At 36.5% G+C, this 27,043-nt stretch overlaps 5 protein-coding genes and 1 pseudogene across 11 annotated transcripts in view; 3 read left to right on the top strand and 3 right to left on the bottom strand.

The window, feature by feature from the left end:
• Window positions 1-678: 678 nt before the first annotated feature.
• Window positions 679-27,043, bottom strand: LOC137713428 (pentatricopeptide repeat-containing protein At2g20710, mitochondrial pseudogene; annotated as a pseudogene).
• Window positions 2,966-27,043, top strand: part of LOC137712659 (small ribosomal subunit protein eS28) — a 71,647-nt gene continuing 47,569 nt past the window's right edge. Inside the window, exon 1 of one of the 2 annotated variants that reach the window (XM_068451779.2) lies at window positions 2,966-3,002. The gene's annotated coding sequence lies outside the window, so the exon portion shown is untranslated. Of the gene's footprint in view, window positions 3,003-3,023; window positions 3,096-27,043 lie in introns of those variants that run through there. The other variant, XM_088683831.1, reaches the window with a different exon arrangement.
• LOC137712657 (small ribosomal subunit protein eS28) lies at window positions 3,014-4,484 on the top strand. The gene is made up of 2 exons (XM_068451777.2): window positions 3,014-3,095; window positions 4,032-4,484. The coding sequence occupies exon 2, from the start codon at window positions 4,033-4,035 to the stop codon at window positions 4,228-4,230; it is 198 nt and encodes a 65-aa protein (XP_068307878.1). The 5' UTR covers window positions 3,014-3,095; window position 4,032; the 3' UTR covers window positions 4,231-4,484.
• On the bottom strand, window positions 13,434-18,053 carry LOC137712655 (rhomboid-like protein 15). 5 transcript variants are annotated; one of them, XM_088683830.1, is made up of 14 exons: window positions 17,747-17,979; window positions 17,302-17,609; window positions 16,656-16,821; window positions 15,909-16,212; window positions 15,615-15,647; window positions 15,430-15,521; window positions 15,264-15,337; window positions 15,041-15,135; window positions 14,850-14,919; window positions 14,472-14,650; window positions 14,181-14,229; window positions 14,036-14,098; window positions 13,736-13,807; window positions 13,434-13,656 (listed from the first exon to the last, which is right to left on the bottom strand). In XM_088683830.1, exons 2-14 carry the CDS (start codon window positions 17,323-17,325, stop codon window positions 13,651-13,653), a joined length of 1,227 nt encoding a protein of 408 aa, XP_088539956.1. In that variant the 5' UTR covers window positions 17,326-17,609; window positions 17,747-17,979; the 3' UTR covers window positions 13,434-13,650. The 5 variants fall into 5 exon arrangements, 3 of the variants coding, with proteins under 3 accessions (XP_088539956.1, XP_068307875.1, XP_068307876.1); XR_015955551.1 differs by having other exon boundaries at window positions 14,181-14,291; window positions 17,302-17,809; XR_015955552.1 differs by having other exon boundaries at window positions 14,036-14,092; window positions 14,181-14,291; window positions 17,302-17,809.
• On the top strand, window positions 18,661-23,270 carry LOC137712654 (BTB/POZ domain-containing protein At3g05675). Of its 2 annotated transcripts, none has more exons than XM_088683829.1 (4): window positions 18,661-18,706; window positions 19,853-20,028; window positions 21,422-21,479; window positions 21,596-23,270. In XM_088683829.1, exons 3-4 carry the CDS (start codon window positions 21,468-21,470, stop codon window positions 22,901-22,903), a joined length of 1,320 nt encoding a protein of 439 aa, XP_088539955.1. In that variant the 5' UTR covers window positions 18,661-18,706; window positions 19,853-20,028; window positions 21,422-21,467; the 3' UTR covers window positions 22,904-23,270. The 2 variants fall into 2 exon arrangements, with proteins under 2 accessions (XP_088539955.1, XP_068307874.2); XM_068451773.2 differs by lacking the exon at window positions 18,661-18,706 and having other exon boundaries at window positions 19,878-20,028; window positions 21,596-21,829; window positions 21,920-23,270.
• LOC137712656 (nucleic acid binding / methyltransferase) lies at window positions 23,593-25,940 on the bottom strand. The gene is made up of 5 exons (XM_068451776.2): window positions 25,487-25,940; window positions 25,105-25,263; window positions 24,548-24,629; window positions 24,189-24,371; window positions 23,593-23,921 (listed from the first exon to the last, which is right to left on the bottom strand). The coding sequence occupies exons 1-4, from the start codon at window positions 25,835-25,837 to the stop codon at window positions 24,220-24,222; spliced, it is 744 nt and encodes a 247-aa protein (XP_068307877.2). The 5' UTR covers window positions 25,838-25,940; the 3' UTR covers window positions 23,593-23,921; window positions 24,189-24,219.

The raw sequence follows: 27,043 nt of genomic DNA, 5'->3' as shown, positions 1-27,043 counted from the left end.
CGTGTTCATTACAAAAAGTATTATTTAAATATAATACAATATTTATCACCACTAATAATTCAAGTTGATTGCAACTAGATATTTTCACAAATTGTGAATAGGAAAAAAATAGTTGGGAATAGGAAAAAGTAAATGTAAAGGACGCAAAAACATAATTTTTTATTTAAATATATTAAAATAGAGGGCACAAAAGCCTTTATTGTGTCTGTGTATATTAATAAAATAAATTTCCATCTCTGACATGCAAGCTGGACACAAAGTTTTGTGTTCAAATTTTAGTAGGCACAAATACCCTACACAAACTAATGGGCTTTTATGTTAGAGGGCACATTTAAGGTGTTTTGGTACTCAATGGAATTTAAAAAGTATAAATATATATATATATATATATATATATATATATATATATTTGTGCTCAATGAAAATGAGAAGGGCACAAATTGATTGTGTTCTTAGCCCATTTTTCTTGTAGTGTCAGTTCATCAAATCTTGTATCAGTAGCTCTACTTTATGTTGTCAAAAAAGAGGGATTCGAACAAAGAACCTTGACCTCATAAATGCTCTCACCCGTTTGAGCTACACGCTCCTTGCTAATAATAGTTCGTACTTCTTAAAACCAATGCAGATGATAAAAATTGGCAACCTTCTTAAAGGGACAAACAATTCAGGAATGAAACATCAACTCGCTGAAGTTGATTTGCATTTGCTACCCATAATTTCGGGAGTTTCCTGGAGTAGTTTTAAAAATTCTTCAACTCCCACGAGTAGTCTTATATATTCTCGAGCTCCCTCCACATCATATTTCTGTCCCATGTATCCCATACAAGCAGCCAAAACATCCCTGTCTGGCGTAAACGGAGGCCCCGAAACTGAAAGTGCTTTCCTCATCGACTCAACTGTCTTCTCAGCTTGATCCTGATCCAGATAATACCAAGTGCTTGCATCCGGCTTCCCACCCTTTAGTATTACACTGTTAATAATGGATTCAGCCTTGTCAACTAGGCCATTTCTGGTATAAGCACTGATCAAGAAATTTGTGATAGGAATATCTGGAGTTAAATTCTTGGATTCACATTCATCATAGAGATCTTCTCCGCACTTTCAATGTCGCCAATCTTCAAGACCGAGGTTATTACACTTATATAACCCCTATCATATATTTTTCAAGTGCTTCTTGTATTGTTCCCAGAGTCTCATGACACTATCTTTCCGCCCTAGTGCTGCATATTGTGTGATAAGGTACTCATAATCCTCTGTCTTCCAGAACTTGGTATCAGTTTCTCAACCTTCTCTAGCATTGCCAATGCCATTTTCACATTTGGTGCTTTCGTATAACCATTTGCTGCATTGACATTACTATCCCAATCCATAATCCCACTCTGCCATAACCTTGTCAATTCCCTCAAGATCAGAAGCAGCTGCACATGATACCCTAAGTGTATTTGTCAGGACCAATGCCCCTCTCTTCCATTTCACTCATTAAAACATTGAATTTGTCAGTGTTTCCATCTGATAATACAAATTGAGCAAAATGTTGTAGGACAACGGTGTCCTAGCAAACCCCAAATCCCTCATCTTCTGCATAACGTCCTCAGCCCTTTTCCACATTGATATCTGAGAACAAATAAACGAAAGCACACTTTCAGAAGCAGGGTTGTTACTTGTTAGAAATCCAAGTACCAAGAAGATGAAAAAGATGAAAGCTTGACTACTTGGGCTGCTCTTATTTTGAATCTAATCATGGCTCTCAGAATTAACAGTCTAAACAAATATGAGCTCCTTCTAAGAGCGATCCACCTCCATTTTTGGAGCGAGATAGGACAATGCCCTCGTTTGAGCCGTCTCACATGACCATGTATTGACAATTTAACGATCTATAGAGTAGGGCCAAAAAGGGAAAAAAACATTGAACTTTAAATGGCCACTACATGGTCAATGCATGGCCTTAAAATGGTCAATACAGTGGTACAATTCAATCCCTCTCCAATAGTGGGATCCTCGATCCCCTCTTATGAGATTCTCATATGTGTTCTACAGACAAAATCAGCCCTATAGGTCTATATGCATTCAAACTCAGATTAGGAACACAATAAGCTGCCTTATTAGCACATTTTTAATCAATTGACAATTCAGTTTTGCCGAATTTAATATTTGATTAAGTAAAAATTTGAATGATAACCCTAATTTATTTACCACCTACTTCCTTTAATCCACGGAGGTCAAATTTAGATTGATGCTCAATTATTTTAGTGTAATTTTGACCTCCTGCAATTAACAAGAACACAACCCTAATTTATTAGACCATAACGCTATATTTCGAGGCCAAAACAAAGTAAAGACACTGAACTATAAACAGTCACAATATGATCAATACATGGCCATGAAACGGTCCATACGATGTCACTTTCCTATTCCTCTCCAAGGATCCTTTTACGAATACATATATACACACACACACATAAGAGTTAAGAGTAATACTATTCATACCATATTTTTGTACCATATTTTCATACCACCTTAGATGGCATTTGATGTGGACAACCACATTATTTGAATTAATCAGATTTTTAAATTTAGTTCATTATTTAATAAACTAATAATTAAGAAAAACTAGTTAATTAAATGATAATTGTGGTATACGAGGAGTCTTTCTCCTTTCTTTCCTTGGGTTTTGCAAATTTTTCAAATAATGTGGCTGTCCACATATGATGTCACCTAAGTGGTATAGAAATGTGCTATAAAAACATGGTATGAATAACATTACTTAAGAGTTAAACTCTTTTATGCGTTCAAATGCTGATAGGAAAATAATTAAGCTACTATAAGAACGACGTCGTGTCGACCCCCTGAACTTTGAAGAATCCGTGGATGTGAAATAAGTACAATAAGAAGGGCAAAACAGTAAACCTAACCCAAAACCTAGTCGACTAAACTATATTTCCTCTCTTCCAGTTCCCACCCCTTTTGTCCAGCGCCGTTCCCTCGTCTCTTGCGATTCAGCACACAACCCCCCCCCCCCCCCCCCCCCCCCCCGCGACGCCGTTTCATCGTCTTCTTCAAGCTCTCGCAGTCTCTTCTGAAACTCCAACCTCCAGGTCAGTGCTCGTATCTTATCTCTCTCGCTCCATCTGCTATCGTGTTTTATATATTTTTCTAAATTCATCGTTTATGTTATTCTTTTAATCAGTAATGGGTTTGAGTTTTTGGTTCACAATTTTTGGTTTAGGCTGATTAATATCTTTTTTTCCTTCTTTTCATGATTTCTGCTAATTTTATTTGTCTAATTTTTGTTTATTTGTCGAAAAATATGGTTAGATTTGGTTCCTTTAATCGATTTATATATTTTTTTTATCATCACAATATTTGAGGCAATGTTAAATAGTGATCTTTTCTTCTGTAATCTGATTTACTGGTATTAATATTACCGGAGGAAGTTCGATCATCAGAAAGTTTACTTTGCAGCTCGGTTCTTAATGGGATCTACCAAATATCACTAGTTTTGGGTACCCATTTGATTTTTATTGCTCCTTTTTCTGGTGGTTCTTGAATTTTAACTTGTGTTTTTTACGCTAATTGTAACGCTTTCCTTTTCGATGTTCCATCATCGAAATGTTACTTTGCAGCTGGTTCTTAGTGGCAGCTCTTTCCAAATGCCATGAATTTGTTATCCCTATTAAGTTTTCTTGCTGTATCTTGTGATGGTTCTTGAGTCTTAACTTGTGGTTGACTTATTATCGTAAATTCATAATGCTTTTTAAAGTTTCGATTTTCTTTTTACCTCTTTGGTAGTTGTACTAGTTGATTTGTTCTGTTTCATGCTTTACAAACTAAGATAAATTGTTGATCTCCCTAATCAAGAGGCATAATTTTGCATTGCTGCTTTCCTTTAGCTGCTGGCTTTTTGCATGTGTTTTGTATTCAAATACTTCTCGTACAATTCAGCTATCTAGGGTTACTAGATTGTAGGGTTTGAAGTAAATTGACGATTTGTGTTTTCTGAATATTTCTTTTCTATTTTGTCTTCTGTGAAGAATGGAAAACACGATCAAGCATGCTATTGTGATCAAGGTTATGGGACGTACTGGATCTCGTGGGCAGGTGACTCAAGTGAGAGTCAAGTTTCTGGATGACCAGAACCGTTTCATCATGAGGAATGTCAAGGGACCGGTCAGGGAGGGGGATATCCTTACCTTGCTCGAGTCCGAGAGGGAGGCAAGAAGGTTGCGGTAATCATCAGAGTTGGTCTTGTTTGTCGATGCTCCTATGTCTGAGTTTAGGTTCGTAGCAAGCAACAGTTATTTTGTGTCGGTGAATAGCTGTTGTGTTGCCGGTTCTGGGAATTACTAGCATTATAGACATTATTTTTGTGATGAGATATTGTTATGGAATGTTTCTAAACTAAATTGTCTGAAAAAGTCCTAGGTTTTGTTTGAACAAGTGACAATGTTCCTTCTTGCTATGTCAAATGTTTACCTTCCTTACCATTTACCAGGATTGTTGCTTAATTGCTAGTCATTTTGTTGTCTTAAAATCAATACAAGATGTTGACGTGGTTTAATCGTAACCGTTTAAATAGGGAGGGAGGGAAGGGATGAGAGATTAGGAGGGGAGAGAATTTAACATTTTTAAGAATTTGCAATTTCTTCGTCCATACTTGGAGCCTAAATTTTGTAATAGAAAGCAATTCAAGCAACAAAGGAGTCAAAATTTTGATAAAATTCATGTTTGTCATCAAAATTCTTAAAAGTATGGCAATTATCAGTTACCCCTTAAAATTCTGAAGGTTTTGCACTGTTCTTACGGCTTATTTGTATTCACATTCATTTGTAGGCGAGAAGTTTTAGGTTTGAATATGTACAGATGGAAGTTTTGATACCAATTTATTCGGTTTTCTCAATGTGTGGCTTAGTGCAAATCCTTCGACTTTTTTGGATATAATATAGTGGTATATGGAAAACATAAAGATTAAAGGCAATGGTTTTCCAATTGCACAAAAAAAAGGCCATCTAGAAGTGGAGAGAATAAATTGGTATTGAATTTGCCACTCAGTATTACAGTCTGATCGTATTCCTCTTCATTTGTAAGTGAGAGGTATTAGGTTCGAATCTTGTGGATGTTGAATTCAATACCTGTGGATGCAAATTTTCGTCCTCTTCTTCTTGGACAAAAATGCACCTGCAAAATAATTAACGCCTAAGGTCAAGGCCAAGAACTTCACGCGCCCACGATGAATGAAGGGAGGGAGCTTTGGCCGAAGAACCTCTAATACCAAAGTTAGAATTTAAGAGAGAGTGTTTGGAGAATTTTAGGAGAAGAATGGACTTTCAATGAAGGACATGAAAGGAGCACTTCTTTGGGGGAGTTTGAGTAACTCATAAGAGTGTAGAAACTACTCCTTTAATCATCGAATTAGGAAGAAAGAAGTGGTTGTAGCATTGAAAAAGATGAAGTATAGAAAAGCAGTGGGCCCAAATGATATACCAATCGAAGTGTGGAAAGTCTTGGGAGAGATGGGTATATCATGGCTCACAGACCTTTTCAATAAGATTTTGAAAACGAAGAAGATGCCGAATGAGTGGCGAAAGAGCACTTTGGTGCCTATCTACAAGAATAAGGGCAACGTACAAAATTGTATGAACTATAGGGGTATTAAGTTAATGAGTCATACAATGAAGCTCTGGAAGAGAGTAACTGAGCATAGAGGACAACCAATACGGGTTCATGTCAGGCTGCTCAACCATGGAGGCAATCTATCTCTTATGAAGATCGATGGAAAGATATAAAGATATGAAAAAGGATTTGCACATGGTTTTTTATAGATTTGGAAAAAGCGTATGATAGGGTCCCGAGAGATATTCTTTGGAGGATTTTAGAGAAGAAAGGAGTCCGAGTAGCATATATCCAAACTATAAAGGATATGTATGATGGAGCAAGGACTGCCGTAAGAACTCATGAATGAAAAACTGAAAGCTTCCCCATAACTGTAGGGTTACATCAAGGCTCATCTTTAAGTCCTTACCTTTTTGCATTGGTAACGGATGAGTTAACGGGACATATTCAAGATGATATTCCTTGGTGTATGCTTTTCGCAGACGATATAGTGTTGATAAATGAAACTCAGGAAGGAGTAAACTCGAAGCTCGAAGCTTAACCTTTGGAGATAAGTGTTGGAATCTAAAGGTCTTCGCCTAAGTCGATTAAGGACATAGTATATGGAGTGCAAGTTTAGTGCAAACAGAGGCTTAAATGAGTTAGGAGTGATGATTGGAGATCAAGAAGTACCAAAGAGCGATTGCTTTCGTTACCTAGGATCTATCTTGCAAAAGAACCGAGAGTTGGATGTAGACCTCAACCATAGAATACAAGTTGGATGGATGAAGTAGAAGAGTGCATCCGGCGTGTTGTGTAACTATCGTATGTCACTGAAGCTTAAGGGAAATTTTTATAAGACGGCAATAAGGCCAGCAATGCTTTATGGCACGGAATGTTGGGCGGTGAAACATGAACACGTACATAAAATGGGTGTAGCAAAGATGAGAATGCTTCGTTGGATGTATGGGCACACAAAAAAGGATAAGATTAAGAATGAGGATATCTGAGGTAAAGTAGGAGTAGCCGAAATTGAAGGAAAGATGAAAGAAAATCGGTTACGATGGTTTGGACATGTGAAATGAATGCCTACTAACGCTCCAGTTAGAAGATGCAATTACAGGACAGAAGTTCAGGGCTGAAAGCGGTAGAGGAAGACCTAGGAAAACTTTGGAAGAGACTCTAAAAAAAAGACTTAGAGTACTTGGATCTAACGGAAGACATGGCACAGAACTGAGCTCAATGGCATTATAGGATTCATATAGCCGACCAAACTTAGTGGGAAAAAGTTTTGTTGTTGTTGTTGTTGTTATATAATTTGTGGGTGTGGCTTCAATGCTACATATCATTTATTGTTTGTAGTATTTTAGCTGTTAGATTTGATTACACAACTGTTTAGATTTTCAATTTTTAATTTTTTTTATTTATCTCCATGTCAATCAATGCTAAGTAGTAGTGAAGAAATTTTATTGATTTGTTTATCAAATACTATACATATGGATTAGGGAATGAGTGAGTTGTTTGCGAAGAGTCAACAATGTATATGTAATTGCTTTTCAAAGAGAGAAATGCATGTCTTCGATAATAACTAAAGATAGGATTAGAGGAGTATTACAAGAGACCTTTCATCTCTTTTCTAAAACGCGAATTTATTTCTTGACTTTAAATTTTGAGTTTTTTTCTACTTTGGATAAACTATATATATTCCATATCTTCTTTCTTTTTTCCAACTTTTTTTTTTCTTTGAACAAAAGATATTATTTACACTAAAAGACAGTGGTAGCTTTAGTCTTACAATGGTTAGCAATAATATGGTCCAAATTCGCCATTGGCGAGAATCGAACCAAAAACATCTAACTTACAAGTGAAGAAAAATATCACTAGACCGTAGTACTAATTGGTGTCACCTGCATGTTTTCAATCTCAATCATCATTATTTCTCGTATTATTAAATGTTCTTATAATAGTGAAGGAAAATCCGAATTAGTATGTAAAATATTATGGGCCAAGTTAATAGGCCTCATCCATGAGCAACCAATTAATGGACCTCAATCATAAGTAACCTGAATCCTATAAGTTGCTCTTCGAGTCTACAATAACTCTGCCTTGTCTTTGCGCGTCTCACTCATCGTTTCGTTGCCGTAGCCAAGAATTGCAGAGCCCTTTCGAGAAATTGAGGTATACCCATTCTACCCCCAGTTTCCCTCTCTGATTGTTTTCTCATTGTTTTTGCTTTAAGGTTCATCTTCTTCCCTTTAGCTTCTTGTTTTGTTGTAGCAAGTAGCAACACAGAGAAAGCTACGGAATCCTGATAAATTTGGCCTTTTTTGGTTGATATTTTATTGAATTTCCATGTGTGTGAAATTTTAATGGATCATGATATTTCTCAATGATTTTATTTTTGGAAAATACCATTAGTTTATGATGCCCTGCCCACTTTTCTCTGATGATGGTCGATAAAAAAAAATAGTTACTTTGGTACCCTTGGTACAACAAAAAGGCTGCTCCTTTATGATCGAAAGGTCACAGATTTAATTTGTGAAAATAGTCTCTTTACAAAGTAAGGGTAAAACTGTGTACACTAGACGTTCCCCCACCCTTGCAAAGCGGGGAGCCTTGCTGTCTTGGGGTTGCCTGTAGTTGGATTTTTGTACATAGATTTGGCCTTTTTCCTTATCGTTAAAACTCAAAGTTTTCAAGCCCTTTTCATTAGTTTTCCTTTTTTTTTTTTTTTTTTTGATAAATTTTTTTGTTGAATTTGTAGCATTTTTAAGTTGCTTCTATGCAATTTTCATGCATCATAATATTTTTCAATGATTTTATTTTTTTTTTGGGGTTTAATGTTTTTTTATGTAATTTTCATGTATCATGATATTGTTCTATGATTTATATGGTTTTTAGTATAATGGTGCATGAAAATTAAACATACAAACATTAAACCCCCGAAAAATAAAATCATTGAAAAATATCATGATGCATGAACATTGCATAGAAGCAACTTAAAATGCTACAACACACATAAATTCAACAAAAAAAAAAAAAGACCAAATCTATCTACAAAAATCCAACTACAATTACCAAAAAAAGGAAATCCCAAGACAACAAGGCTCTCTGCTTTGCAAGGGTGGGGAATGTTTAGTGTACACAGCTTTATCCTTTCCATAGCTTTTTATTGACCATCATCAAAGAAAAGTCTAGTGTACACAGCTTTATGCTTTCCATAACTTTTTATTGACCATCATCAGAGAAAAGTGGGCAAGGCATCATAAATTAATGGTATTTACCAAAAATAAAATCATTGAGAAATATCATGATCCATTAAAATTTCACAACATATACAAATTCAATAAAATATCAAATAAAAAGGCCAAATTTATCAGGATTCTATAGTTTTCTTCGTGTTGCTACTTGCTACAACAAAACAAGAAGCTAAAGAGAGGAAGATGAACCTTAAAGCAAAAACACTGAGAAAACAATTAGAGAGGGAGACTAGGGGTAGAATGGGTATACCACAATTTCTCAAAAGGGCTCTGCAATTCTTGATTGCAGCGACGAAACGATGAACAAGACGTGCAAAGACAAGGCAGAGTTAGGGTAGACTCGGAGAGAAACTTATAGGATGAACAAATTAGAGTTTTTACTTGATGACTATATTACAATAGTACCCTTTTTCGGGTTGTTTATGATTGAGGTCCATTAACTGGTTGCTCATGGATGAGGCCTATTAACTTGGCCCATAATATTTTACTTACCATCTGGATTTTCCTTCACCATTATAAGAACATTGAATAATACAGGAAATAATGATGATTGAGATTGCAAACATGCGGGTGAAGCCAATTAGTACTACAGTCTAGTGACATTTTTCTTCACTTGTAAGTTAGAGATTTTAGGTTTGATTATCGCCAAATACGAATTTGAACCATATTATTGCTAATCTATTGTGAGACTAAAGCTACCACATTTTTAGTGTAAATAATATCTTTTGTTGAAAGAAAAAAATGATAAGTTGGAAAAAAGATAGGGAATAGATAAAATTAGAAAAAGACTCAAAATTTAAAGTAAAGAAATAAATTCGCGTTTTAGAAAAGAGATTTAAAGTCTCTTGTTGTAATACTTCTCTATTCATGTCTCTTGTTATTATCGAAGACATACATTTCTCTCTTTGAAAAGACTAACAGATTGTTTGTTTTCAATTTTCATTTTCTAAACAGCTTGATAACTAAGGGCTTGTTTGGCAAGTACTTTTAAACGACTGAAAGCGCTTTTAAAGAAAATATTTTTGGATTCCAAAACATTTTTACTAAGGTTTGGCTTCAAAATATTTTGCTAGTCCAATGCTCTAGTAAACCTTAGTTCCCATTGCTGAAGTATATGTTGCAAAACATTTGTTTGATATCATTTTAACAGATGTTAGCCACGACACGAATTCCTTTTAACTTGCATGTATTAACCTTGCACATAATTCCCAATGTACATGTGCCTTGGTATTATTTTTCCACGAAACACGATAAAACACGAGACATGGAATGAGTGAAAAAGAAAAAGACTAACATGAAACATGGTATATAGGTTGCCGAACGCCAAAATGACAGTGTGTATATCTACATCTTCATGTAAGTTTTCTTATTAGAAAATGGGGTGATCGTTTTCGCACACCAACTTTCCACAACAGCACTCCTCTCGTTTTAGAAGCAATTTAACATCAAATTATATGAGTTTTGCTAAGAAGACTAAATTTGTAAATTAAATTTTGTAAACTAAATGACATGAAAATTGGTGATTGAATTATTACTTAAACGTTAATAAACGTGTTCATTTTCTATTGGTAACATATCATTTAGTTTGCAAATTTAACTTCTATTACATTACTCAAAATCATATATCAGTTCTGACAAAAAGGAAAAGTCACATATGTCATTCAGCAACATGAAATTCAATTTTATTTAGCCATCTAATCATTACACAATTGTAATTAAATAAAGTGTTTAAAAACAATATTCTACTAACTAAAAGCATCTCTAAATCGATCATCAATAGAGTGACAAAACATTTCTCTCCTGTGTGTAAAAGCGATCTCTAAATCGATGATTATTACCTTGCTGAATATCAATCTCTCGCATACATTGCGACTGAACTCACTTAGGTGTGTATGTGGCATTCCAACTCACTCCATCCTTTGGTGTGACAATGTTTCTACTATATCTTTGGCCTCCAATCCAGTTTTCCATACTCGCACAAAGCACGTGGAAATTGATTACCACTACATTCGTGAACTTATTATTGCCAAACTGCTCAGAGTGCAATATATCACTACTCAGCAACAAGTTGTTGATATACATTCCAAGTCTCTTTCCAAAGCTCAGTTTCAATATCTACAATCCAAGCTTTCACTCAGCCCTCCTCCGTTCAGCTTGAGGGGGTGTAAAGAGATACACAATAGTTAATTGTAATATTGTTATAAGTTTGTTACAATTGTTCACGTAACTAATACTAATTTAGTGAGTTAACTAGGTTTAATTAGTTACTAAGCTATTTTCCAAGTTGTATGTAAACCTGCTTGTAATTCCTTATTCATTAAGAATTGAAATGCCAGAGTTATTTCACATAATATTTACGTGTGTTGTTAGCCTCGTACATTTTAATCATCTGTAAATGTGCAACTGTTTAGTGGCTATTGCATATCTTTCTGATGCATAGGTGGTATTAATTAATTAAGGGGTATCGTAATTATATGTTGTACCGATCAAAGCAGAAACTCTAATTCTAGGTGGGGATCCCAAGGACATGACTTGCGAGGCCGCAGAGCAGATGCATGTAGATCTTCTTGTCGTAGGTAGTCGTGGCCTTGGCATGGTCAAAAGGTGAGCACACATAATTTCATTAACAATCACCCGAAAACGGTACAAATCAATCTGGGAAATAATTTCCGCAGCATCATCGTTGTCTCCTTCCCCACACCTTTGTTTGTTCCTGCCATTGGGTTGAATAGTAAAAGAAGAATCAAATAACCAAAGAGAAAAGGTGTGCAGAATGAGAAAAAGGCGTATGGAAATCATTTTCCATCAATCTTGGATTATCATCGGAGCTATTTATGTGACTTGTATAATTTCTTTTGGTGGGTGCAGGGCGTTCTTAGGAAGTGTGAGTGACTATTGTGCACATCATGCAACATGCCCAGTTGTGATCGTGAAACCACCAAAGGAGTCTGCAGGAAAATAACCCTTTTAACTATTGTTCGGCTGCTTTGATTTCTATGTAAGATTGCATAGAATAAGAACAAGTGAGGAAAGGGCGTATTTTGTACTCCCTTTTATCACGATAAAAAGAAATAAAATGCGAGGGTTATGTATGTTGAGGACAATTTAAAAAATATATTGAAGATAATTTAAAGAAAAGAAAAAAAAAATATATATATATATCGATAACATAGGGGAATGATATTTTATTTTTAGATTATAGATGAAAGAAAATTTGTATCTTGCGATCAAGTTTAAGGTGAATCTCTTAGAGCAACTCTTAAATTTGTTAGTGAGCGAAACAATTGAGCGGCTCACTCAAATATTGGCGGACTCACCCTTCCCAGTAGAGATCAAGGTTTTAAAAGACGCTAGACGCTAGTCGCGGGGGGTGGTAGGCTGGGGCCTAGCCGCCTAGGCAGATTTAAGTAAATCTATTATATTTCATGTAAATAAGTGTTTGTTTATACTTAAAATATATATAATTTCATCATAAACTACAAAATACAATGACATATATATTATGAAGTATTGGAACATAATGAAAACATAGGGAACAAGGCGGGGTCTAGACAGCGCTAAGTGGGGATTTTTAAAACAGTGGTAGAGACTCCCATTTTAGTAGCTATCGAGGTGCCAATCATTGGTGAAGGGGACTTCTACGTGGAGAGAGTCATGCTCAAATATTGGGTGGAATCTCTCGTACGATATGTCTGGTGGTATGAGGAAGCCTGTTGTGATTTTACTTTACTTTTGGAACAACTATTAGATAGGAAGCCTGTTATGATTTCACTTTACCTTTGGAACAACTATTAGATCCACCTGTGGTTTGTCTACGTCCTGATTGGAAAGACCTTTTAAGTAAGTCTCACAATGGTAACGTGGTTATTTTCAACAAGGGGATTCTCCACTGGGAATGGAGGAACTCACAATTCACAAAAATCGAACCTAAGAAATAAAAATTCACTTGTGAAAAAATATCACCTGTAAGTGGAAATCATTCCTTTACCATTAAAGTGGATAATAAAAATATGTTCACATTTGTTAATTTTTCGCTATTGATTTCTTTCAATTCAATGATTCAACAATCCAACCAATTCAACTATTCAATGATCAGACCACTGTTAATCTTTGACCATTGAATCTTCTATTAATCTTTAACCATTGAATTTTCTATTAACTTTTGGCCATTGAATCTTCTTCAATTCATTCGATGTGATTTTCAACGGATGCATGAGAACTAAAAATGAGTACCACTAAAAAAATAGAAAATACCCACATTCATTTCATTTATCGCCACCAAATTCTCATTTCTCTCTGTTAGTTTGATTTGATCAGCTTTCAGGGGAACATTACAAGCAGAATGATTTATTATTGCAATCCAGTGAGTTAAGAACCTCCTTACGCAAATGATACATCACCTAGAGGCGTGCCAAGGACAGTCGCCTAAAAATTGCTAAGGGGCAGTCCCCAGCCGATTGACTGTTGGACGTGGATCATTGGGGAGCGCAGAAGAGCGCGCACATCAACAGCCGACAGTCACAGTCCACGCACGGCTGAAGCATTCAAGAAGGAAGAAACCAGAGAAAGTCGATTTTCGGTAGATTTTACAGCAATGTTGTAAACCATTTCAATGCTTTCATTTTAACAGATGTTATGTCAGTGTGTGTGGTCATATCCCATATTCACAATCTTTTCTCCCCGAATCAAATATTCACGGTACGGGTCTAAAACAATATACAGTAGGCAGACATGGAAATTTACATAAACGCGATCCTTTACTTTGGGAAGTCACTGAGTTAGCTAATTTGCTTGCTTGCATTTAGCCCTGCAATAATCCCCATAATTAGAACACGAAATCTCGACTCTCAACACCCGTGGGAAACAAACAAGTTCAAACGACAGACCTGTTGGCTCAGAATTTCCGCTGCCACGTTAAGATCCCCATCTGCAGCTGCTAGGGCAACTTCTACCTGTGTCTGTAGCCCATTACCAAGACGTCGTTAGAAGATGTTCATAACAGAAAGCATGAACTATAATGCTAAACATCAACTAAACTCATTACTGATGCGTGGTAACGTATGTCATAGCAAACTTCCGCATCCTTTAACTTTACCAATATGAATCAATGCAGCTAATAAAATGCGTACTATGGGATAGTTAACTCATTTGATTAAGGAGAAATACAGCACGGTTTAACATTTTACCCTCTCAAAACCCATTGACACAAGCTTTTTGATTTCTTCTTCAGAAGCAACATAATCCTGCATCTGAAAGACAAGTTAGAGACTAATCCAGATGGACTGGAAGAACCGTCAAGGAAAACCCAAACGATTATTTAAAGAGACAAACCTGGTGGTGTACAGGAATTTCTGCTGCTGCACTATTTAGTGTTGCCCGCCTGAAAATAAGAGGAACCGAGGTAGTACCATTTCCAGCCAAATGCATACTGCTTAGGATTTGCTGTAGATTTACGTCGTTTACTAGCATAACTTTGAGAACATTCTTACTAGTGAAGCAAACTATTTACAAAAATGAAAACAAGGCAGTAGATGTAAACATCTAGGGAATGAATAATGCAATGCTAGTGAAAGATGCCCAAAACTCGTTAAGCCATAAGTATGCATTAAGTTTTTTTAGTACCTTCCATCAGATAACTGCTGTCCTGTACCAATAACTGCCACATCTGATGGACGTTCTGAGTTGCTATTGTCCAAGAGTCTAGCCTGTAAATTTGATTCTGAATCTGCATCAGAAACAGTACTTCGACCAGATCCAAGTGTTCTTCCCCTCCCAGGAAACCTGTGACCGTCTTGTGCTGACTGCATTATTGCAATAGGAAGTCATCAAATTTAGTCACTTAATTTATACCAAACAAAGTGCGTACTTCAAAGTTTGAATTAAGGGCACAACACTCTTAACATACAGTGACATTTTGATGTTAGAATATGGATCCTCAAGGGGGTCGGTAAGTAAAGGGTTTCCAACATTTACATCCTCAAAAGGTGAAAGACGCAATACCTGTACAGATGTTTCCCTACGTGGGATCCACGGAGACAAGTTTCTCCAGATACTTCCAGCAGAGAATCCACTGGTAAATAAAATATATCATTTTACAACTCTTATAACACTGATAACTGTAGTCTTTCAAGAAATCGAATTACCAAAATTCATCAGTCAAGGAAAAGTAAAAGGAACAGAAATATACTTACCTAGATGGTGTACCTTGGGTTGAATATGTAGGGATGAAGGCTGAAGGATTCCCACCAGTGCACACAATAAATTTAGGCCGCCTCACACAACTTGACTGGAAGCACAAAGTTTTAAAGAGAATAAGATTAGGAATGCATGAATTATAAATGCATAAGTCGAATTAGATAAGACGAACAATAGTTGATTTCCAAATTGATGAATCATCAAAAGCAGTTTACTTACAAACAATGAGGAGGCCTCAATTTTAGAATAGAAGGATGTTCCCGGAATGAGGAAATTTAATAAGCTGTAAGTATCTGTATTGCAAAGCCAACACAAAACATTATCACCGACTTCCTTGTGTGACAACAAAATAGAAAAAGGGAGATTAGAATGAAAGAAAACATACAAGCAAAGCCTGACAAAATGCCACATAGGTGTCCCAGTAAAGAAACATTTGGCATAACAACTTGGAACACTACCAGCAAGATCCATGCATACCTGAAACAGATTTAAATGTCAAATAATTAAGAAAATATATGGCAATGTAAAAGAATAAGATTAAACACGGCATAAGCATTTTACTGCCATTACCATTTAGCAGGCACATTAAAGAGTCCAAACACACTGCAGGGCAAAAACTGTTTGTGCGTTAGTAGAATCCAATACACTGTCCAGGAATGAACGAAAACAGGGAAAACAATTGAAAAGTGCATCTATACACATGTGCACAATTTAGTGCACCCGTTTGTATAATCACACAAAAAGCTTCAAAATATCTAATTCTTCTTTTATAAAAAATAACAACTATTCTAGGTAAGAGAAAGACAGTATTTGAAAAATTCTCTCTTAAGCGAAGGCAACAGAAAAGTCATATAAAATAAATACCTTCTAGACTGGTGTCCACTTAGACTTGTCTCTATAACAATCATAGAAAACAAGATTCCCGAGAAGCCTATTGCACATTCATTCATGAGGTACTGATAAGAGTGAATAGGATTATAGGCCACCAAAAGCGCAATTAGAAGATGTAACACTGCATTGCTTATGGCCAATAGAATGATCAAGTACAATAAGCGGACAGTTCCCATGATTCTCTCCAACTCAGAACCCAAAGGAACTAATGCCATCATGTTGAACAACACATGCAGCACTGAACCATGGAAGATAATGGAGGTGAAAATCCTGTAGACTGAAAAAAAAAGAGAACCAAAGGTTGATGACCATGAGATGAAATCAGTTAAGGCATATTACTTTTTCTACTAACAGAGCAAATCCCCCCGCATATAGTTTATACAGACGATTTAACTTAAACAAGATTAAGCTTTTGTGTGGAGAAACAAAAATATAAATAAAAATGAGTAGAAATTCTCCATTAGAGTTCAAAATGGGCCAGGCAGGTGACCGAAAGATCTGTGCCATAGCCTGACATTAGAGGCACTAAATTACGGATTGTTAAGGTAGGCTCAATATTTAGGCTTCCAATGATTGTTTTTAAAAAGGCTCAATATTTAGGTTTACAACGATCGTGATATAACGAAATACTGTTTTGAAGAGACTACCGGAAAGAGGGTAACGAAATTCCCCTTCTTTCTAATAACTACAGATTTCCACACTGACAATGAAAAAATTTACCTTGGAATTTGGATACAACATCAGAGGGCGAAAAGCATACTTGGTAAAAGGAGTCGTATCCAACGAGGAGGCAAACCAAGTAAATAGTTGCGCACACACCAACCACTGCAGAAGTAAGGAAAGGAATGCTCTCCCACCATAGCCGCAACCTAGTTTGCAGTCCCGCCTATACATGTACACCCAAACATGTAATCAATCTCAAACTTACTACAACCCAAACAAACACACACACACACACACACACACACACATAGTAACCATAAATGTATGAATTAAACACTAATTTGAGCATAATTTTAATTAGGAAAAAATTAATCAAAGCGAATTTTGGTTTCCCAAATTTTAAACAGAGTTGATACTGAAGCTAAACACAACAAACAAAACCGAATCGAATTCGAGCATGAAATTGTCACTCAGAATTCAGAAAGCATAACTAGAAATTGGGAAGCTGAAGGCAACTAAGTCCACAGTTCAATATCTACCTCATTCTGCAGTTAAAGAACACAAAATTCAAAATTTCGGTATCATTTTTAACTCAGTTCCGCATTTTCTCGGCAACCAAACGGAGGATAAGAGAAGATACTGAAATTTTCTCGGGAAAATAGAAAAAAGGGGAAAGAAGGGTAGATCGGAGAGGAGATTTTACCTCGGAAACAATGTTGGGTCTCATTTTTCTTGCTTGCTGTCAGTCTTTCTCTGTGTGTGACGTGGTTTTGAGACAATCGCTTTGTATTTGTGTTGTGCGGGGATCTCGAACTTTCCAATGTCCGAGGACCGTCTTTCTCCACTCGAATTGTTGAAAACGGGCGGGTCGGGTTCCCGAACCGAAAAGCATAATCCGAAACCCGAACCAATCTTTTTCGGGATGGGTGACCCAAACTGAACCCAAATTTTGAGATTTCCGAAAAAAATTCGATATTTCGGTACGGTTTGAAAAAATTAAACAAGTTTTACCTATACAAACAATACCCATTTGAACAAAATACAAAACTAAAGCATGAAAACATAAAAAGCAATGAAATTTATAGAAACAAAGCTTAAAAAAGTAAAGGGTATGCGGAATTAAGCAAACCCGAAGGCCAAAAATCTACATGTATGGAATGAGGCAGCGATTGAGGCAATTTTGCAAGGAGAATAGGTGCTGATGCAGTTGCGACGGCTTGGGGGAGGACCCGAGGCGGGTAACTGGGGTGGAGCACGCCTTGGGACAAGGGACAGTGAAGGAAGCCACTGGGGGTGTTGTGAAGCAAAGCTCGATTTTGGGTTGGCGAAGGAGACGAGTCCAGACGAGAGAGACAGAGTGAGACTGTGAGAGTGAGGTGACTCAGGTGAGGTTGAGAGACTTAGGTAATGTATGAAATGTTAGTGATTAATTCTCAACCAAATTCAACGCTCCACATAATTCCTAAATATAATTTAATATTAAATATATATAAAGTCTGTTTTGGTTCGGTTAGGATTACAGAACAAAGGCCTATGGATCCTAGATCACATACTGAACTTTTTGGTTTCAGGTACAAAATGATTCAGAAAAAAAAAAAAAAAAAAAAAAAAAAAAAAAAAAGGTAAAGTGTTCACACAAAACGTGTAGGTATATGTTAGTAATAGTAAAGACAAGCCAATATGCTAGTAATAGTTAAGGGTGTGTTCGGTTTTATTCGGTTCAATATTTTGTCAAAATCGAAACCGAACCAAAACTTCGGTTCAGATCGATTTTTTTTTTTGGTTCAATTTTTCTGGGTTTGGTTTTGTTTGGCTTGATTTTGATTTTTTATTTATTTATAAAACTCGATTTTTTTTTTAATATGGAATTTAAAATGATAAGAAAATGGGGAAAGTGGGAAGTTAGTTATACATATACAATTATATATTCTATCAACAACCTCAATTGCAAAGAAAAATGATCACCGTAGCCATTCCAAAAGCAAAAAAATAGATAAGCTTTTCCAAGTTCCAAAGCCTTCCAAAAAATTTCTTTATAAACAATTGAATATCCTCCCTAACTGAACCAAGTATGCTCCTTGCAAAAGCCTAGGCTTAGTTTCAAACTTGTCAACAAAATTTCACAAAAGAAACATCATGGGCATAAATTCATAGTGCACAGGGAATCGGTTTGGTTCAGTTCGATTCAATTTTTGAACCTCTAAAATCGAAACTGAACCAATAAAGTTCGGTTCGGTTCGGTTATTTCTTTTTCGATTCGGTTTTTTTTCGATTTTTAGGTTTTGGTTTGATGTTCAGTCTGATTTTTTTTTTCCCCCTTTTTTTAACCCACCCATAGTAAGACCATCTCCAACCCTTGGCCTAAAACCTAAAATTTTAAGCCCATAAAATTTAGGTTTTAACCCAGAAACAGCTTTTCTGCTCCAACCCTTCTCACCTAAAATTTTAGCCCTAGATTATTAACGAATGAAATTTAGGCTAATTTTTTTAATTAACTTTTAAAAAAAATTATGTAGACTATCCTAAACTAATTTTATGAACATTTTAACCTAAAATTTTTAAATTCCGATAAACATTGAAAAATCATTAAACTAACACATGAAATACTATAGAAGAATATGAAACACATGATAGAGATGTATAAACACAAGGCAAGACACATGAGCCAAACACATGGTTTTGGAAGATGGTAGAAAGAAAAATTGGAAGAATTGTAGGAGAAAAATGAGTTTTGTGTGGATGTTTCAACAAATATACAGGTATTTATAGAGTTTTTGGATGAATTTTGAGTTAAATAATTTTTTATAATTATTTTAACCTTTGAATTTAAATTTGGGCCGTTAGATTTGATCATATTCGATTGCAGTCGTTGGATTCAATAAATTTATAAATATAAAACAAAAATATTAACTAAATTAAATATGGATCGTTGGATAATCAACAACCCATATGAATGTGAGCCGTTGATCAACCAAAAGAGCCGTTGGGCTCAATTTTATTGGCAAACAAGTGGAAGACACACCCATGTGAATGGGGGTTCCACCACAGTATTGGCCTAAATCTGACTTTTTTTTAGATTTTAAGTTTTAGATCCAAATTAAAACTTTGGTTGAAACAGATTGGGGGAATAAAAGGAGAATTATATGTTTTAGGTCATGGATCGGAGTTTGCCTAATAAGAAAGACAAGCCAATGAGTATTACATTTTAATAAATTGTTTTCATTATTGAAATCTAAAAAATACGAGTTTCGCAGCCAAAAAATAAAAATAAAAATACTAAAAATATTATAAAAAAAACCCAAGTTGATTACAGGCTCTCGGGCTCTCTCCCCTTTGCCCTGCGCCGTTCCGTTGTGCTCAGCGATTCAGCACACCCTTCCGGGCGCCATTTTCCTGTCCTCTAACTCTCCTTCGCAATTCTAACATCCAGGTCAGTATTTACTTCTCTCACCCATATCTGCACTTCCTGTCGCCGATACCTTACCATTCTCGTTGCATCTGCTACTTACTATCAAACTCATTTTTTTTATAAATTTCACTTTTTAATTATTCCTTATGTTTTTCCTTTAATCAGAATTAGGCTTAAATTTTAATCACAAGCCTTGGTATAAAGGCGATTAATTTAATATTTAATTTTTTTTTTCTCCCCTTATTTTGCTTATCTCAATTTTGTAAATTTATGTTGTTGAAATATATGGGTTTAGTCCCAATACTTACATTAATTTCAACATACGTATTTTTACCTCTCACACGCCCGAAAGAAGACCAATTGACAAAAATTAACGCAGCGCTACCCTAATTTATGTAATACAACAATCACAACAACAATAAAGTCTTATCTCACTAAGTGGAGTCAGCAATATGAATCCTAGAATGTCATTGTGTGCAGTTTTGTGCCATGTCTACCCTAATGTATGTAATATTGGGAAGAAAAAAAATAAGGTATTGTCAAATAAAGATCAAATTTGTAATATAATTTGTAGTTATATTTCATCCTCAAAAGTAAGTTATGTATGCATGAGTTTCTGTAAAACTGTGTTCCCGGTTCCTGTTATGGCCTCGTTTGCTGAGTTATGTATGCATTAGTTTTCATCTTCTTGTTCTTCTGTTCTTCTTTTTAAATTTGATGACGTATTAGTTTATGTTCGATTTTGATAGAATGTTGGTTGTTGGAAAGTGAAAACAAGTTTGTTGGAAAGTGAAAACAAGGAAGCTAATTATGCTTGAAGTAGAATTAGCCTCCCAAAGATACTTTAAATGTTTTCTTTCTGTTTCTGTTTGTTTTATTACTAGACGTGTTTTCGGATCAGTTGGAGTTCTAGATTATGTTTGGGAGAGTTTGATCTGCAGATCTTACTTTGATACGAGCATATAGATTTTAAGAAGTATCTACATCAACTAGTTGAGAATTGGATTTAAGTTGGTTAGTTAGAAGTGCATGGATTGTCCGCTCGATGAGCCATCAGTTGGATTTTGTCTTGCTTTCCTGTGAACTGGTATATAATTGAAATGTAACAAGAACTCATGTGCAATCGGCTGTTTTATTGCACCTGGCAATAATGAAATGGTTTGGTTATTCGGGGAAGTGTCCCAGAATATCACAATTCAACTCTTTTGGGTCGCATAATGTTTCTCATATGGTGTGATTTCATTTCTTTTATGGCCCAATTTGCAATAATCAGCTCAATATGTTGATAATTGTTACTATTTCAAGCCAAACTAAAAAGGAAAACGATCATTGTAATTTTGTAAAAATATCGAGTTTGTATGGAAATTTAATGATGGAATTCGCTAACATTTTTGCTAATCATGTTTATGTACAGATCGCAACATGTGTTCAAGGTGTAGTCGTTAGTGCTTAATGCTTCAATGGAGTATCTTGTAAGTTTCCCAAGCAATGTCAACTCTAAATGTTCATGTGATTGTTATCCTTATTTCTGTTTTCGTATTGTTAGCCTGTTATTTTTTTTTATTCGTTTAACATTCTTTTCTTTCAGAGTTCTGAAACAAATACTCCTAGTCAGATTGGGGACCGATCAACCAGTGATGTTGTTGTGAGGATACGCACAGAGGATGGGCGGGATGATCGACTATATTGTCATTCCCAGATCCTCATGGAAAAGAGCAAGTATTTCGCCGATCGCCTCTCTGAAAATTGGCCAACATGTCAGATTCTTGACTCACGCAACTGCGTTGACGTATACTGCCAAGAATCAGAATTTGACCACCATGTCAGTGTTCTCCGCCTTTTTTACATCATAGTAGATGGCTTACTTGATGACTTGTGGCATGGTGTAAAAAACGCCATTGGAATTCTCCAGGTGGCTGTCAAGCTTGGATGCCCACAAATTATAACTGCTTGTGTGAACTACTTGGAAGCAGTTCCCTGGGAAGAGTCTGAGGAGGAGGAGATTTTAAAGATCATACCACGGCTGGGATCACAAGTGGAGCCAATTCTTGCCCGTCTTCTTCCAGTCAATCACTCATCAATCATGGCGATATTTTTGTCAACCATCCGATTTGCCACATCGTCCCCTCTTCCAATCATGAATGATCTCAAGTCTTCTGCCCAGGAGCAGCTTGAGTACATGCTAACTGAAGACGATGATGCCCCTCTCCTAACAGCCGATGATGAGATTAAATCCGAGGTGAAAGAATGTGTGAAGAGACTATATGGAAGATTTAAGAATCTATTAGAAGCTTTGTTAAGTGAAGTAGAATTATCTTCTGATGGAGGGAAGATGCAATCATTTCAATCGTTTTTATCAGATCTGTCGTGGGCGTGCCAGATTTTAACTAAGTTGGAAATTATGAGGGAACTTGTCTGCAATTGGATGGATGCATCGGATAAAATAGTTAAGGTTGTAAAGCAAGCAAGGCCGACAACTGAACTGATTGAGACAAAGCTTAGGGTTGTTGAGGTTGCAGCAAAGATTCTAGAGGCAATAGGTTACGGCACTGTGATTTTGCCAACTGCAAAACGGCTTCATATGGTAAAGGTATGGCTTCCTTTTGTGAGGGTTGCGAAACCACTGATCGATTCTGCCACAACTACCGGTGATGATGCTCCTACGCTAAAGATGGATAGTGAACTATGGCAATCCTTGGAATCCACATTTGTTTCCATAATACTTGCACTCCCATCTGTTGAGCAGGCGGAGATATTGACCGAATGGTTGGAGAACGAACATATTCAATATCCTGACCTGACTGAGGCATTTGAGGTATGGTGTTACAGATCCAAGGTTTCCAAAAGAAGACTATCGTTTATATCGGTGAACCATGACAAAATCGATACACATTAAGTCGTTAACCTCTTCTCTTGACCCTTTTCAACCGTTTTAGTAGCTACCGGTTTCTCGGACACCCTTTCTTAACCAATGTGTTTTGCAAAAACTTGGGGAGAACGGGTTAATGATCGCGGAAGTAGATGGAATATTGGAACTGGTAGCTCTGTTTTGAACTTGTTCTGTATAGATTGTGAATCTCGCTAGGGTGTCATGTCATTTAATTTCGGGTCTCGTAACTCCGGCTCAAATGTAAAAAATTGTAATTGTGGAGGTTCTTCATGAAACAAGGCTACTCAACTCACATCTCCTAGTTAATTTTGTAAGTATGAATACCGTATTTGAAGAGTATCAGTGAGAATTGCGTCCATTTTGCGTACAGAAATATATTCACAATAATTTGTTATGCTCTGGTGGGTGCTCTTCGGTTTGGCCGACTCATCTAGAAAAATAGAGGGCAATTGGTAGAAATGATCACTTTATGACATGTTGTTGCAGATACGGTCGCGGTCTGTGCTTGTTATATTCTCATTATATCATTGTTCGTGATTATTATGTTATTGTTGAGTTATTAATAAACGATCAATATGTTATCGTTAATAAAAGCTTCTTTGAGACTGACTCCAATATGAAAGTGCTTGTAGAACAACAGCTAATATTGGATTACAAAAGCACTTTTTAGTATTTACCAAAGACAGGTGCTTCAATTCATGAGCAAGGTGGAGTTTTATAAAATTTTAACGCACTTCAAAAGAGCACTTCTAACAACGTGGAATTTTATCCTCAAAAGATACAAGAAGCATGAAATCCTCCAGAAATGTGCACAATGCAATCAAAACTAGCAAATAAAAGTTCGGCTTAAAAGTTGGGTGGGGGCGTTGAAGAAAACAAGAAGAGATAAAAACACAGCCTGGAGTAGCAAAAAATATACTGCTCTGCTTTAGCTTGTCTTGATGCAATAAAGAGCTTCCGCCAACATCTTTCTAGTATCCGTCTATGCCTTGCAGGCAATAAAGTTTGACGCCGAGTTGTGAACCTGCACCCATCGAAACACGGTAACGTTTCAGATTTGGTTAATGTGACCTTGCTACACATTTAATAGAATTGCCTCTCCCAATGATCGTAAAAAGTACGATAGTGTTCAGATTTCACAACAAACTCAATCAGAATTAAGCATGCATATCTTAACTGCGTTCTTAGCATATGCTAATTTGTATATGTATATAATACAGCAAACGTAGACTTCCCATTACATATTATTGTGAAGGAAGAAAGAAATTTTCACCGGCCTGTCGTCACTTACCAGTTTATGGTCACAAGAGAATACAGAGTTCCTACTTCTCTAACTCCCACCCTTCTAATCTCGTCTCAGGATCATAGTTTGTGAACAGACGAAACTCGTTTCCTAGTTTGCTAGAGTGTTGAGGCCTAAAACCACATGGATGCAATCCCATGAGTTCAGCTGCTCTCTCTTTCTGCACAGCTCCTGCAAGTCATCATATAACAATTTAGTTGGATGCACTCAGCTGAAATGTGCAAGAAACAACATTGTTTGATTTAAAATGTATTATTCTTGTCTTCTAGAAGTTATTACCGTTTAGCCTGTGTAGGAATAACGATACTCTTACTGCATTTTACAAAATTATACATACTAATGTTTACCTGTGAGGAGAAGCAAGTAAGATTTTTCTGATCGTGCAAGAAATGAAATTGTTTGAGCGACTTTCTCCAAGCACTCCTGACTCTGTAAACACCAGTTATGCTACATAAGCAATATGTTCACAACCATCAAAACAGCCAAAATACCACAAGTTCACAGCTAAATTTGTCTGAAAAACCGTATTCCCAAATCTAATTAGTCTGAATCCAACGAAAAAGAGCAAGTGGATGAAACTATATGCCCCACCTATGCAACTGGACTCAGCGTCTGTACAACAGATGTAGAAAAGCAATGCGGTAACTAAACGCAGTACATACAATCATCAAAATGTATTTCGACTGCAACCCAAAAGAACGCTCAATCTTAATTCTTACGGAGTGTGTGAAGATTCAGATTCTTTTGCACATAACACACACAGCATATCCCATGGTGAGAACGCACATATAGCCAAACATGAATCGGTGATACAAACTGAACTCACCAAACCGAAGCGACAAAAGATTAACTAACACTATCGGAACAAAAGACATAAAAGAATCATAATTTTGCAATTGCTCACCAGGTAAGGAGGATCAGCAACCACAATGTCAAAAGCATTCTTCAGCTCCAATGGCAAATCTTCAGGCCGGTTGTAATCGTAGAACGAGAAATCACTGCCGTACTGCTCAAACCGCTTGTCATACTCGAGCAGTTGTACAGACACATCGGAATCAGCATTCTGAAAATCCAAAAATCAGTGAAAAAATAAAGAAACCAAAATCATTAGTACTACGGTCTAGTCACATGTGTCAGGTTCAACTCTCTTGAATGGCAAGTTCAATATGAAATTACTGCGGGTCCATTGTGTGGCTTAACTCAAATCCGCTCCTTCCCAATACAGTCGTATCAAACAAAAGATTAAAAATTTGATAAAAACCCAGATATTGAAAAGATGAAAGGACCTTGAGATAGGCGTAGAGTGAGGGGCAAGCCACGCAGGCGACCCGAGCGGAGGCGGTGGCGGAGTTGCAGAGAGTGAGGACCTCTTGGGCTAGGGTTTGGGCCGTGCGGGGGTCATACCAGAACTGACTCAGTCTCCAGTCTTCGGAGATCAGAGTAGGACCAGTCGAATCGGCTGCTCGGCTCTCGGCGGCGGTGTCGGGTGATGACTGGGTTTGCTCGGCTAGGAACTCCTTCAGAGCTTCTAGGGCTTGAAGGCTTAGGGTCGGTGCGTCGTCGTCGTCATCTGAGGCGACGTTCCGGTGGTTGGGGAGTGAGTTGGGGAGGGTTTGGGCGGAGAGGTTTTGTTCCATTTTTTGCTGTGTTTTGGACAGAAGCTTGGTTGTTATGATGACACTAGTGCGTCGGCTGCGGGCGGGTATTTATACCCGTTTATTCAGTTTTCAGGTTTTAGTTGTTTGAATTTGGTTTCAGTTATTAATTTTTAAAGTTCTGAAAAAAAAAATTAATTAATTTTAAAGAAAAATAATAATAATTGAAAACAAAATGTAAGTGACAAGTTTTAAGTTCGATTCTCGCCTAATGCGAATTTAAACAATATTATTTGGTAGCTCATTATGAGGCTAAACTCATCCCTCCCTCTAGTTAAGACAATATCGTTTATTCAAAAAAAAAAAAAATGTTATCAAAAGACCTCTATTATACACCAAGGTTGTTACACTTATATGCATCCATATGCATGACATTTAGAACACAAAAAAAAACAAATTCTCCTTCTACAATCACAAACCTTCTTATTGAGAGAACGACAAAGATATTCCCCAAAAGTCTAGTTTTCCGGTGCTGAAATATCGACTTAGATCGTTGAATCCTGGTTAAGCAAATGTCCATTGATGTACGCAAATCTCGATATTCAGTTTGTCTGTTTAATATTATTTCGTTTTGTTCATACTTTGGTTAATTATTTATTTGCATTTATTATTTATTAACGTATATAAATTTATCGTTTATTCAACATACACTCCCGTCTTTTAGAACTTGGGTATCAGTTTCTCAACCTTCTCTAGCATTGCCAATGCCTTTTTCACATTTCGTGCCTCCGTATAACCATTTGCTTCATTGACATAACCATCCCAATCCATAGGAACCTCGGGATTGGATTCCCACTCTGCCGTAAGTGTATTTGTCAGGACCAATGCCCCTCTCTTCCATTTCACTCATTAAAACATTGAATTTGTCAGCGTTTCCATCTGATAATACAAATCGAGCAAAATGTTGTAGGACAACGGTGTCCTAGCAAACCCCAAATCCCTCATCTTCTGCATAACGTCCCCAACCTTTTCCACAAGTTTTGCAGGAGCAAAGTCGTTCAATAGAGCACAGTAAACCTCGAGAGTTTTCAATTGTTTTGGAATGTTGTTAAAATAATCCTTAGCTTGTTCTATTCCATGAATGTTTGCAATCAATTCGAGTCGGTTAACAACATCAAAGCTCATAAGCCGAAAGTAGCTTCTGTCAGTCTTCCACATTGATATCTGAGAACAAATGAACGAATGCAT

This window comes from Pyrus communis, chromosome 14, assembly GCF_041283825.1.
Source record: "Pyrus communis isolate YQ-2024b chromosome 14, ASM4128382v1, whole genome shotgun sequence".
Taxonomy (NCBI): Eukaryota; Viridiplantae; Streptophyta; class Magnoliopsida; order Rosales; family Rosaceae; genus Pyrus; species Pyrus communis.
The sequence above is the reverse complement of the archived record's forward strand: the minus strand, read 5'-3'. Positions and strand labels throughout refer to the sequence as shown.

What these genes read in the sequence shown, in the direction of transcription:
- LOC137712657 (XM_068451777.2), top strand. Translation starts at nt 4,033, where the DNA reads ATGGAAAACACGATCAAGCATGCTATTGTGATCAAGGTTATGGGACGT.
- LOC137712655 (XM_068451774.2), bottom strand. Translation starts at nt 17,325, where the DNA reads ATGAGACCCAACATTGTTTCCGAG. An exon ending in TTTAATGTGCCTGCTAAATG is followed by an intron (nt 15,522 to 15,614) that starts GTAATGGCAGTA and finishes AATCTGTTTCAG; the next exon opens with GTATGCATGGATCTTGCTGG. An exon ending in CATTTTGTCAGGCTTTGCTT is followed by an intron (nt 15,338 to 15,429) that starts GTATGTTTTCTT and finishes TTTGCAATACAG; the next exon opens with ATACTTACAGCTTATTAAAT.
- LOC137712656 (XM_068451776.2), bottom strand. Translation starts at nt 25,837, where the DNA reads ATGGAACAAAACCTCTCCGCCCAAACCCTCCCCAACTCACTCCCCAAC. An exon ending in TTGCTGATCCTCCTTACCTG is followed by an intron (nt 24,630 to 25,104) that starts GTGAGCAATTGC and finishes TGGTGTTTACAG; the next exon opens with AGTCAGGAGTGCTTGGAGAA. An exon ending in TTACTTGCTTCTCCTCACAG is followed by an intron (nt 24,372 to 24,547) that starts GTAAACATTAGT and finishes GATGACTTGCAG; the next exon opens with GAGCTGTGCAGAAAGAGAGA.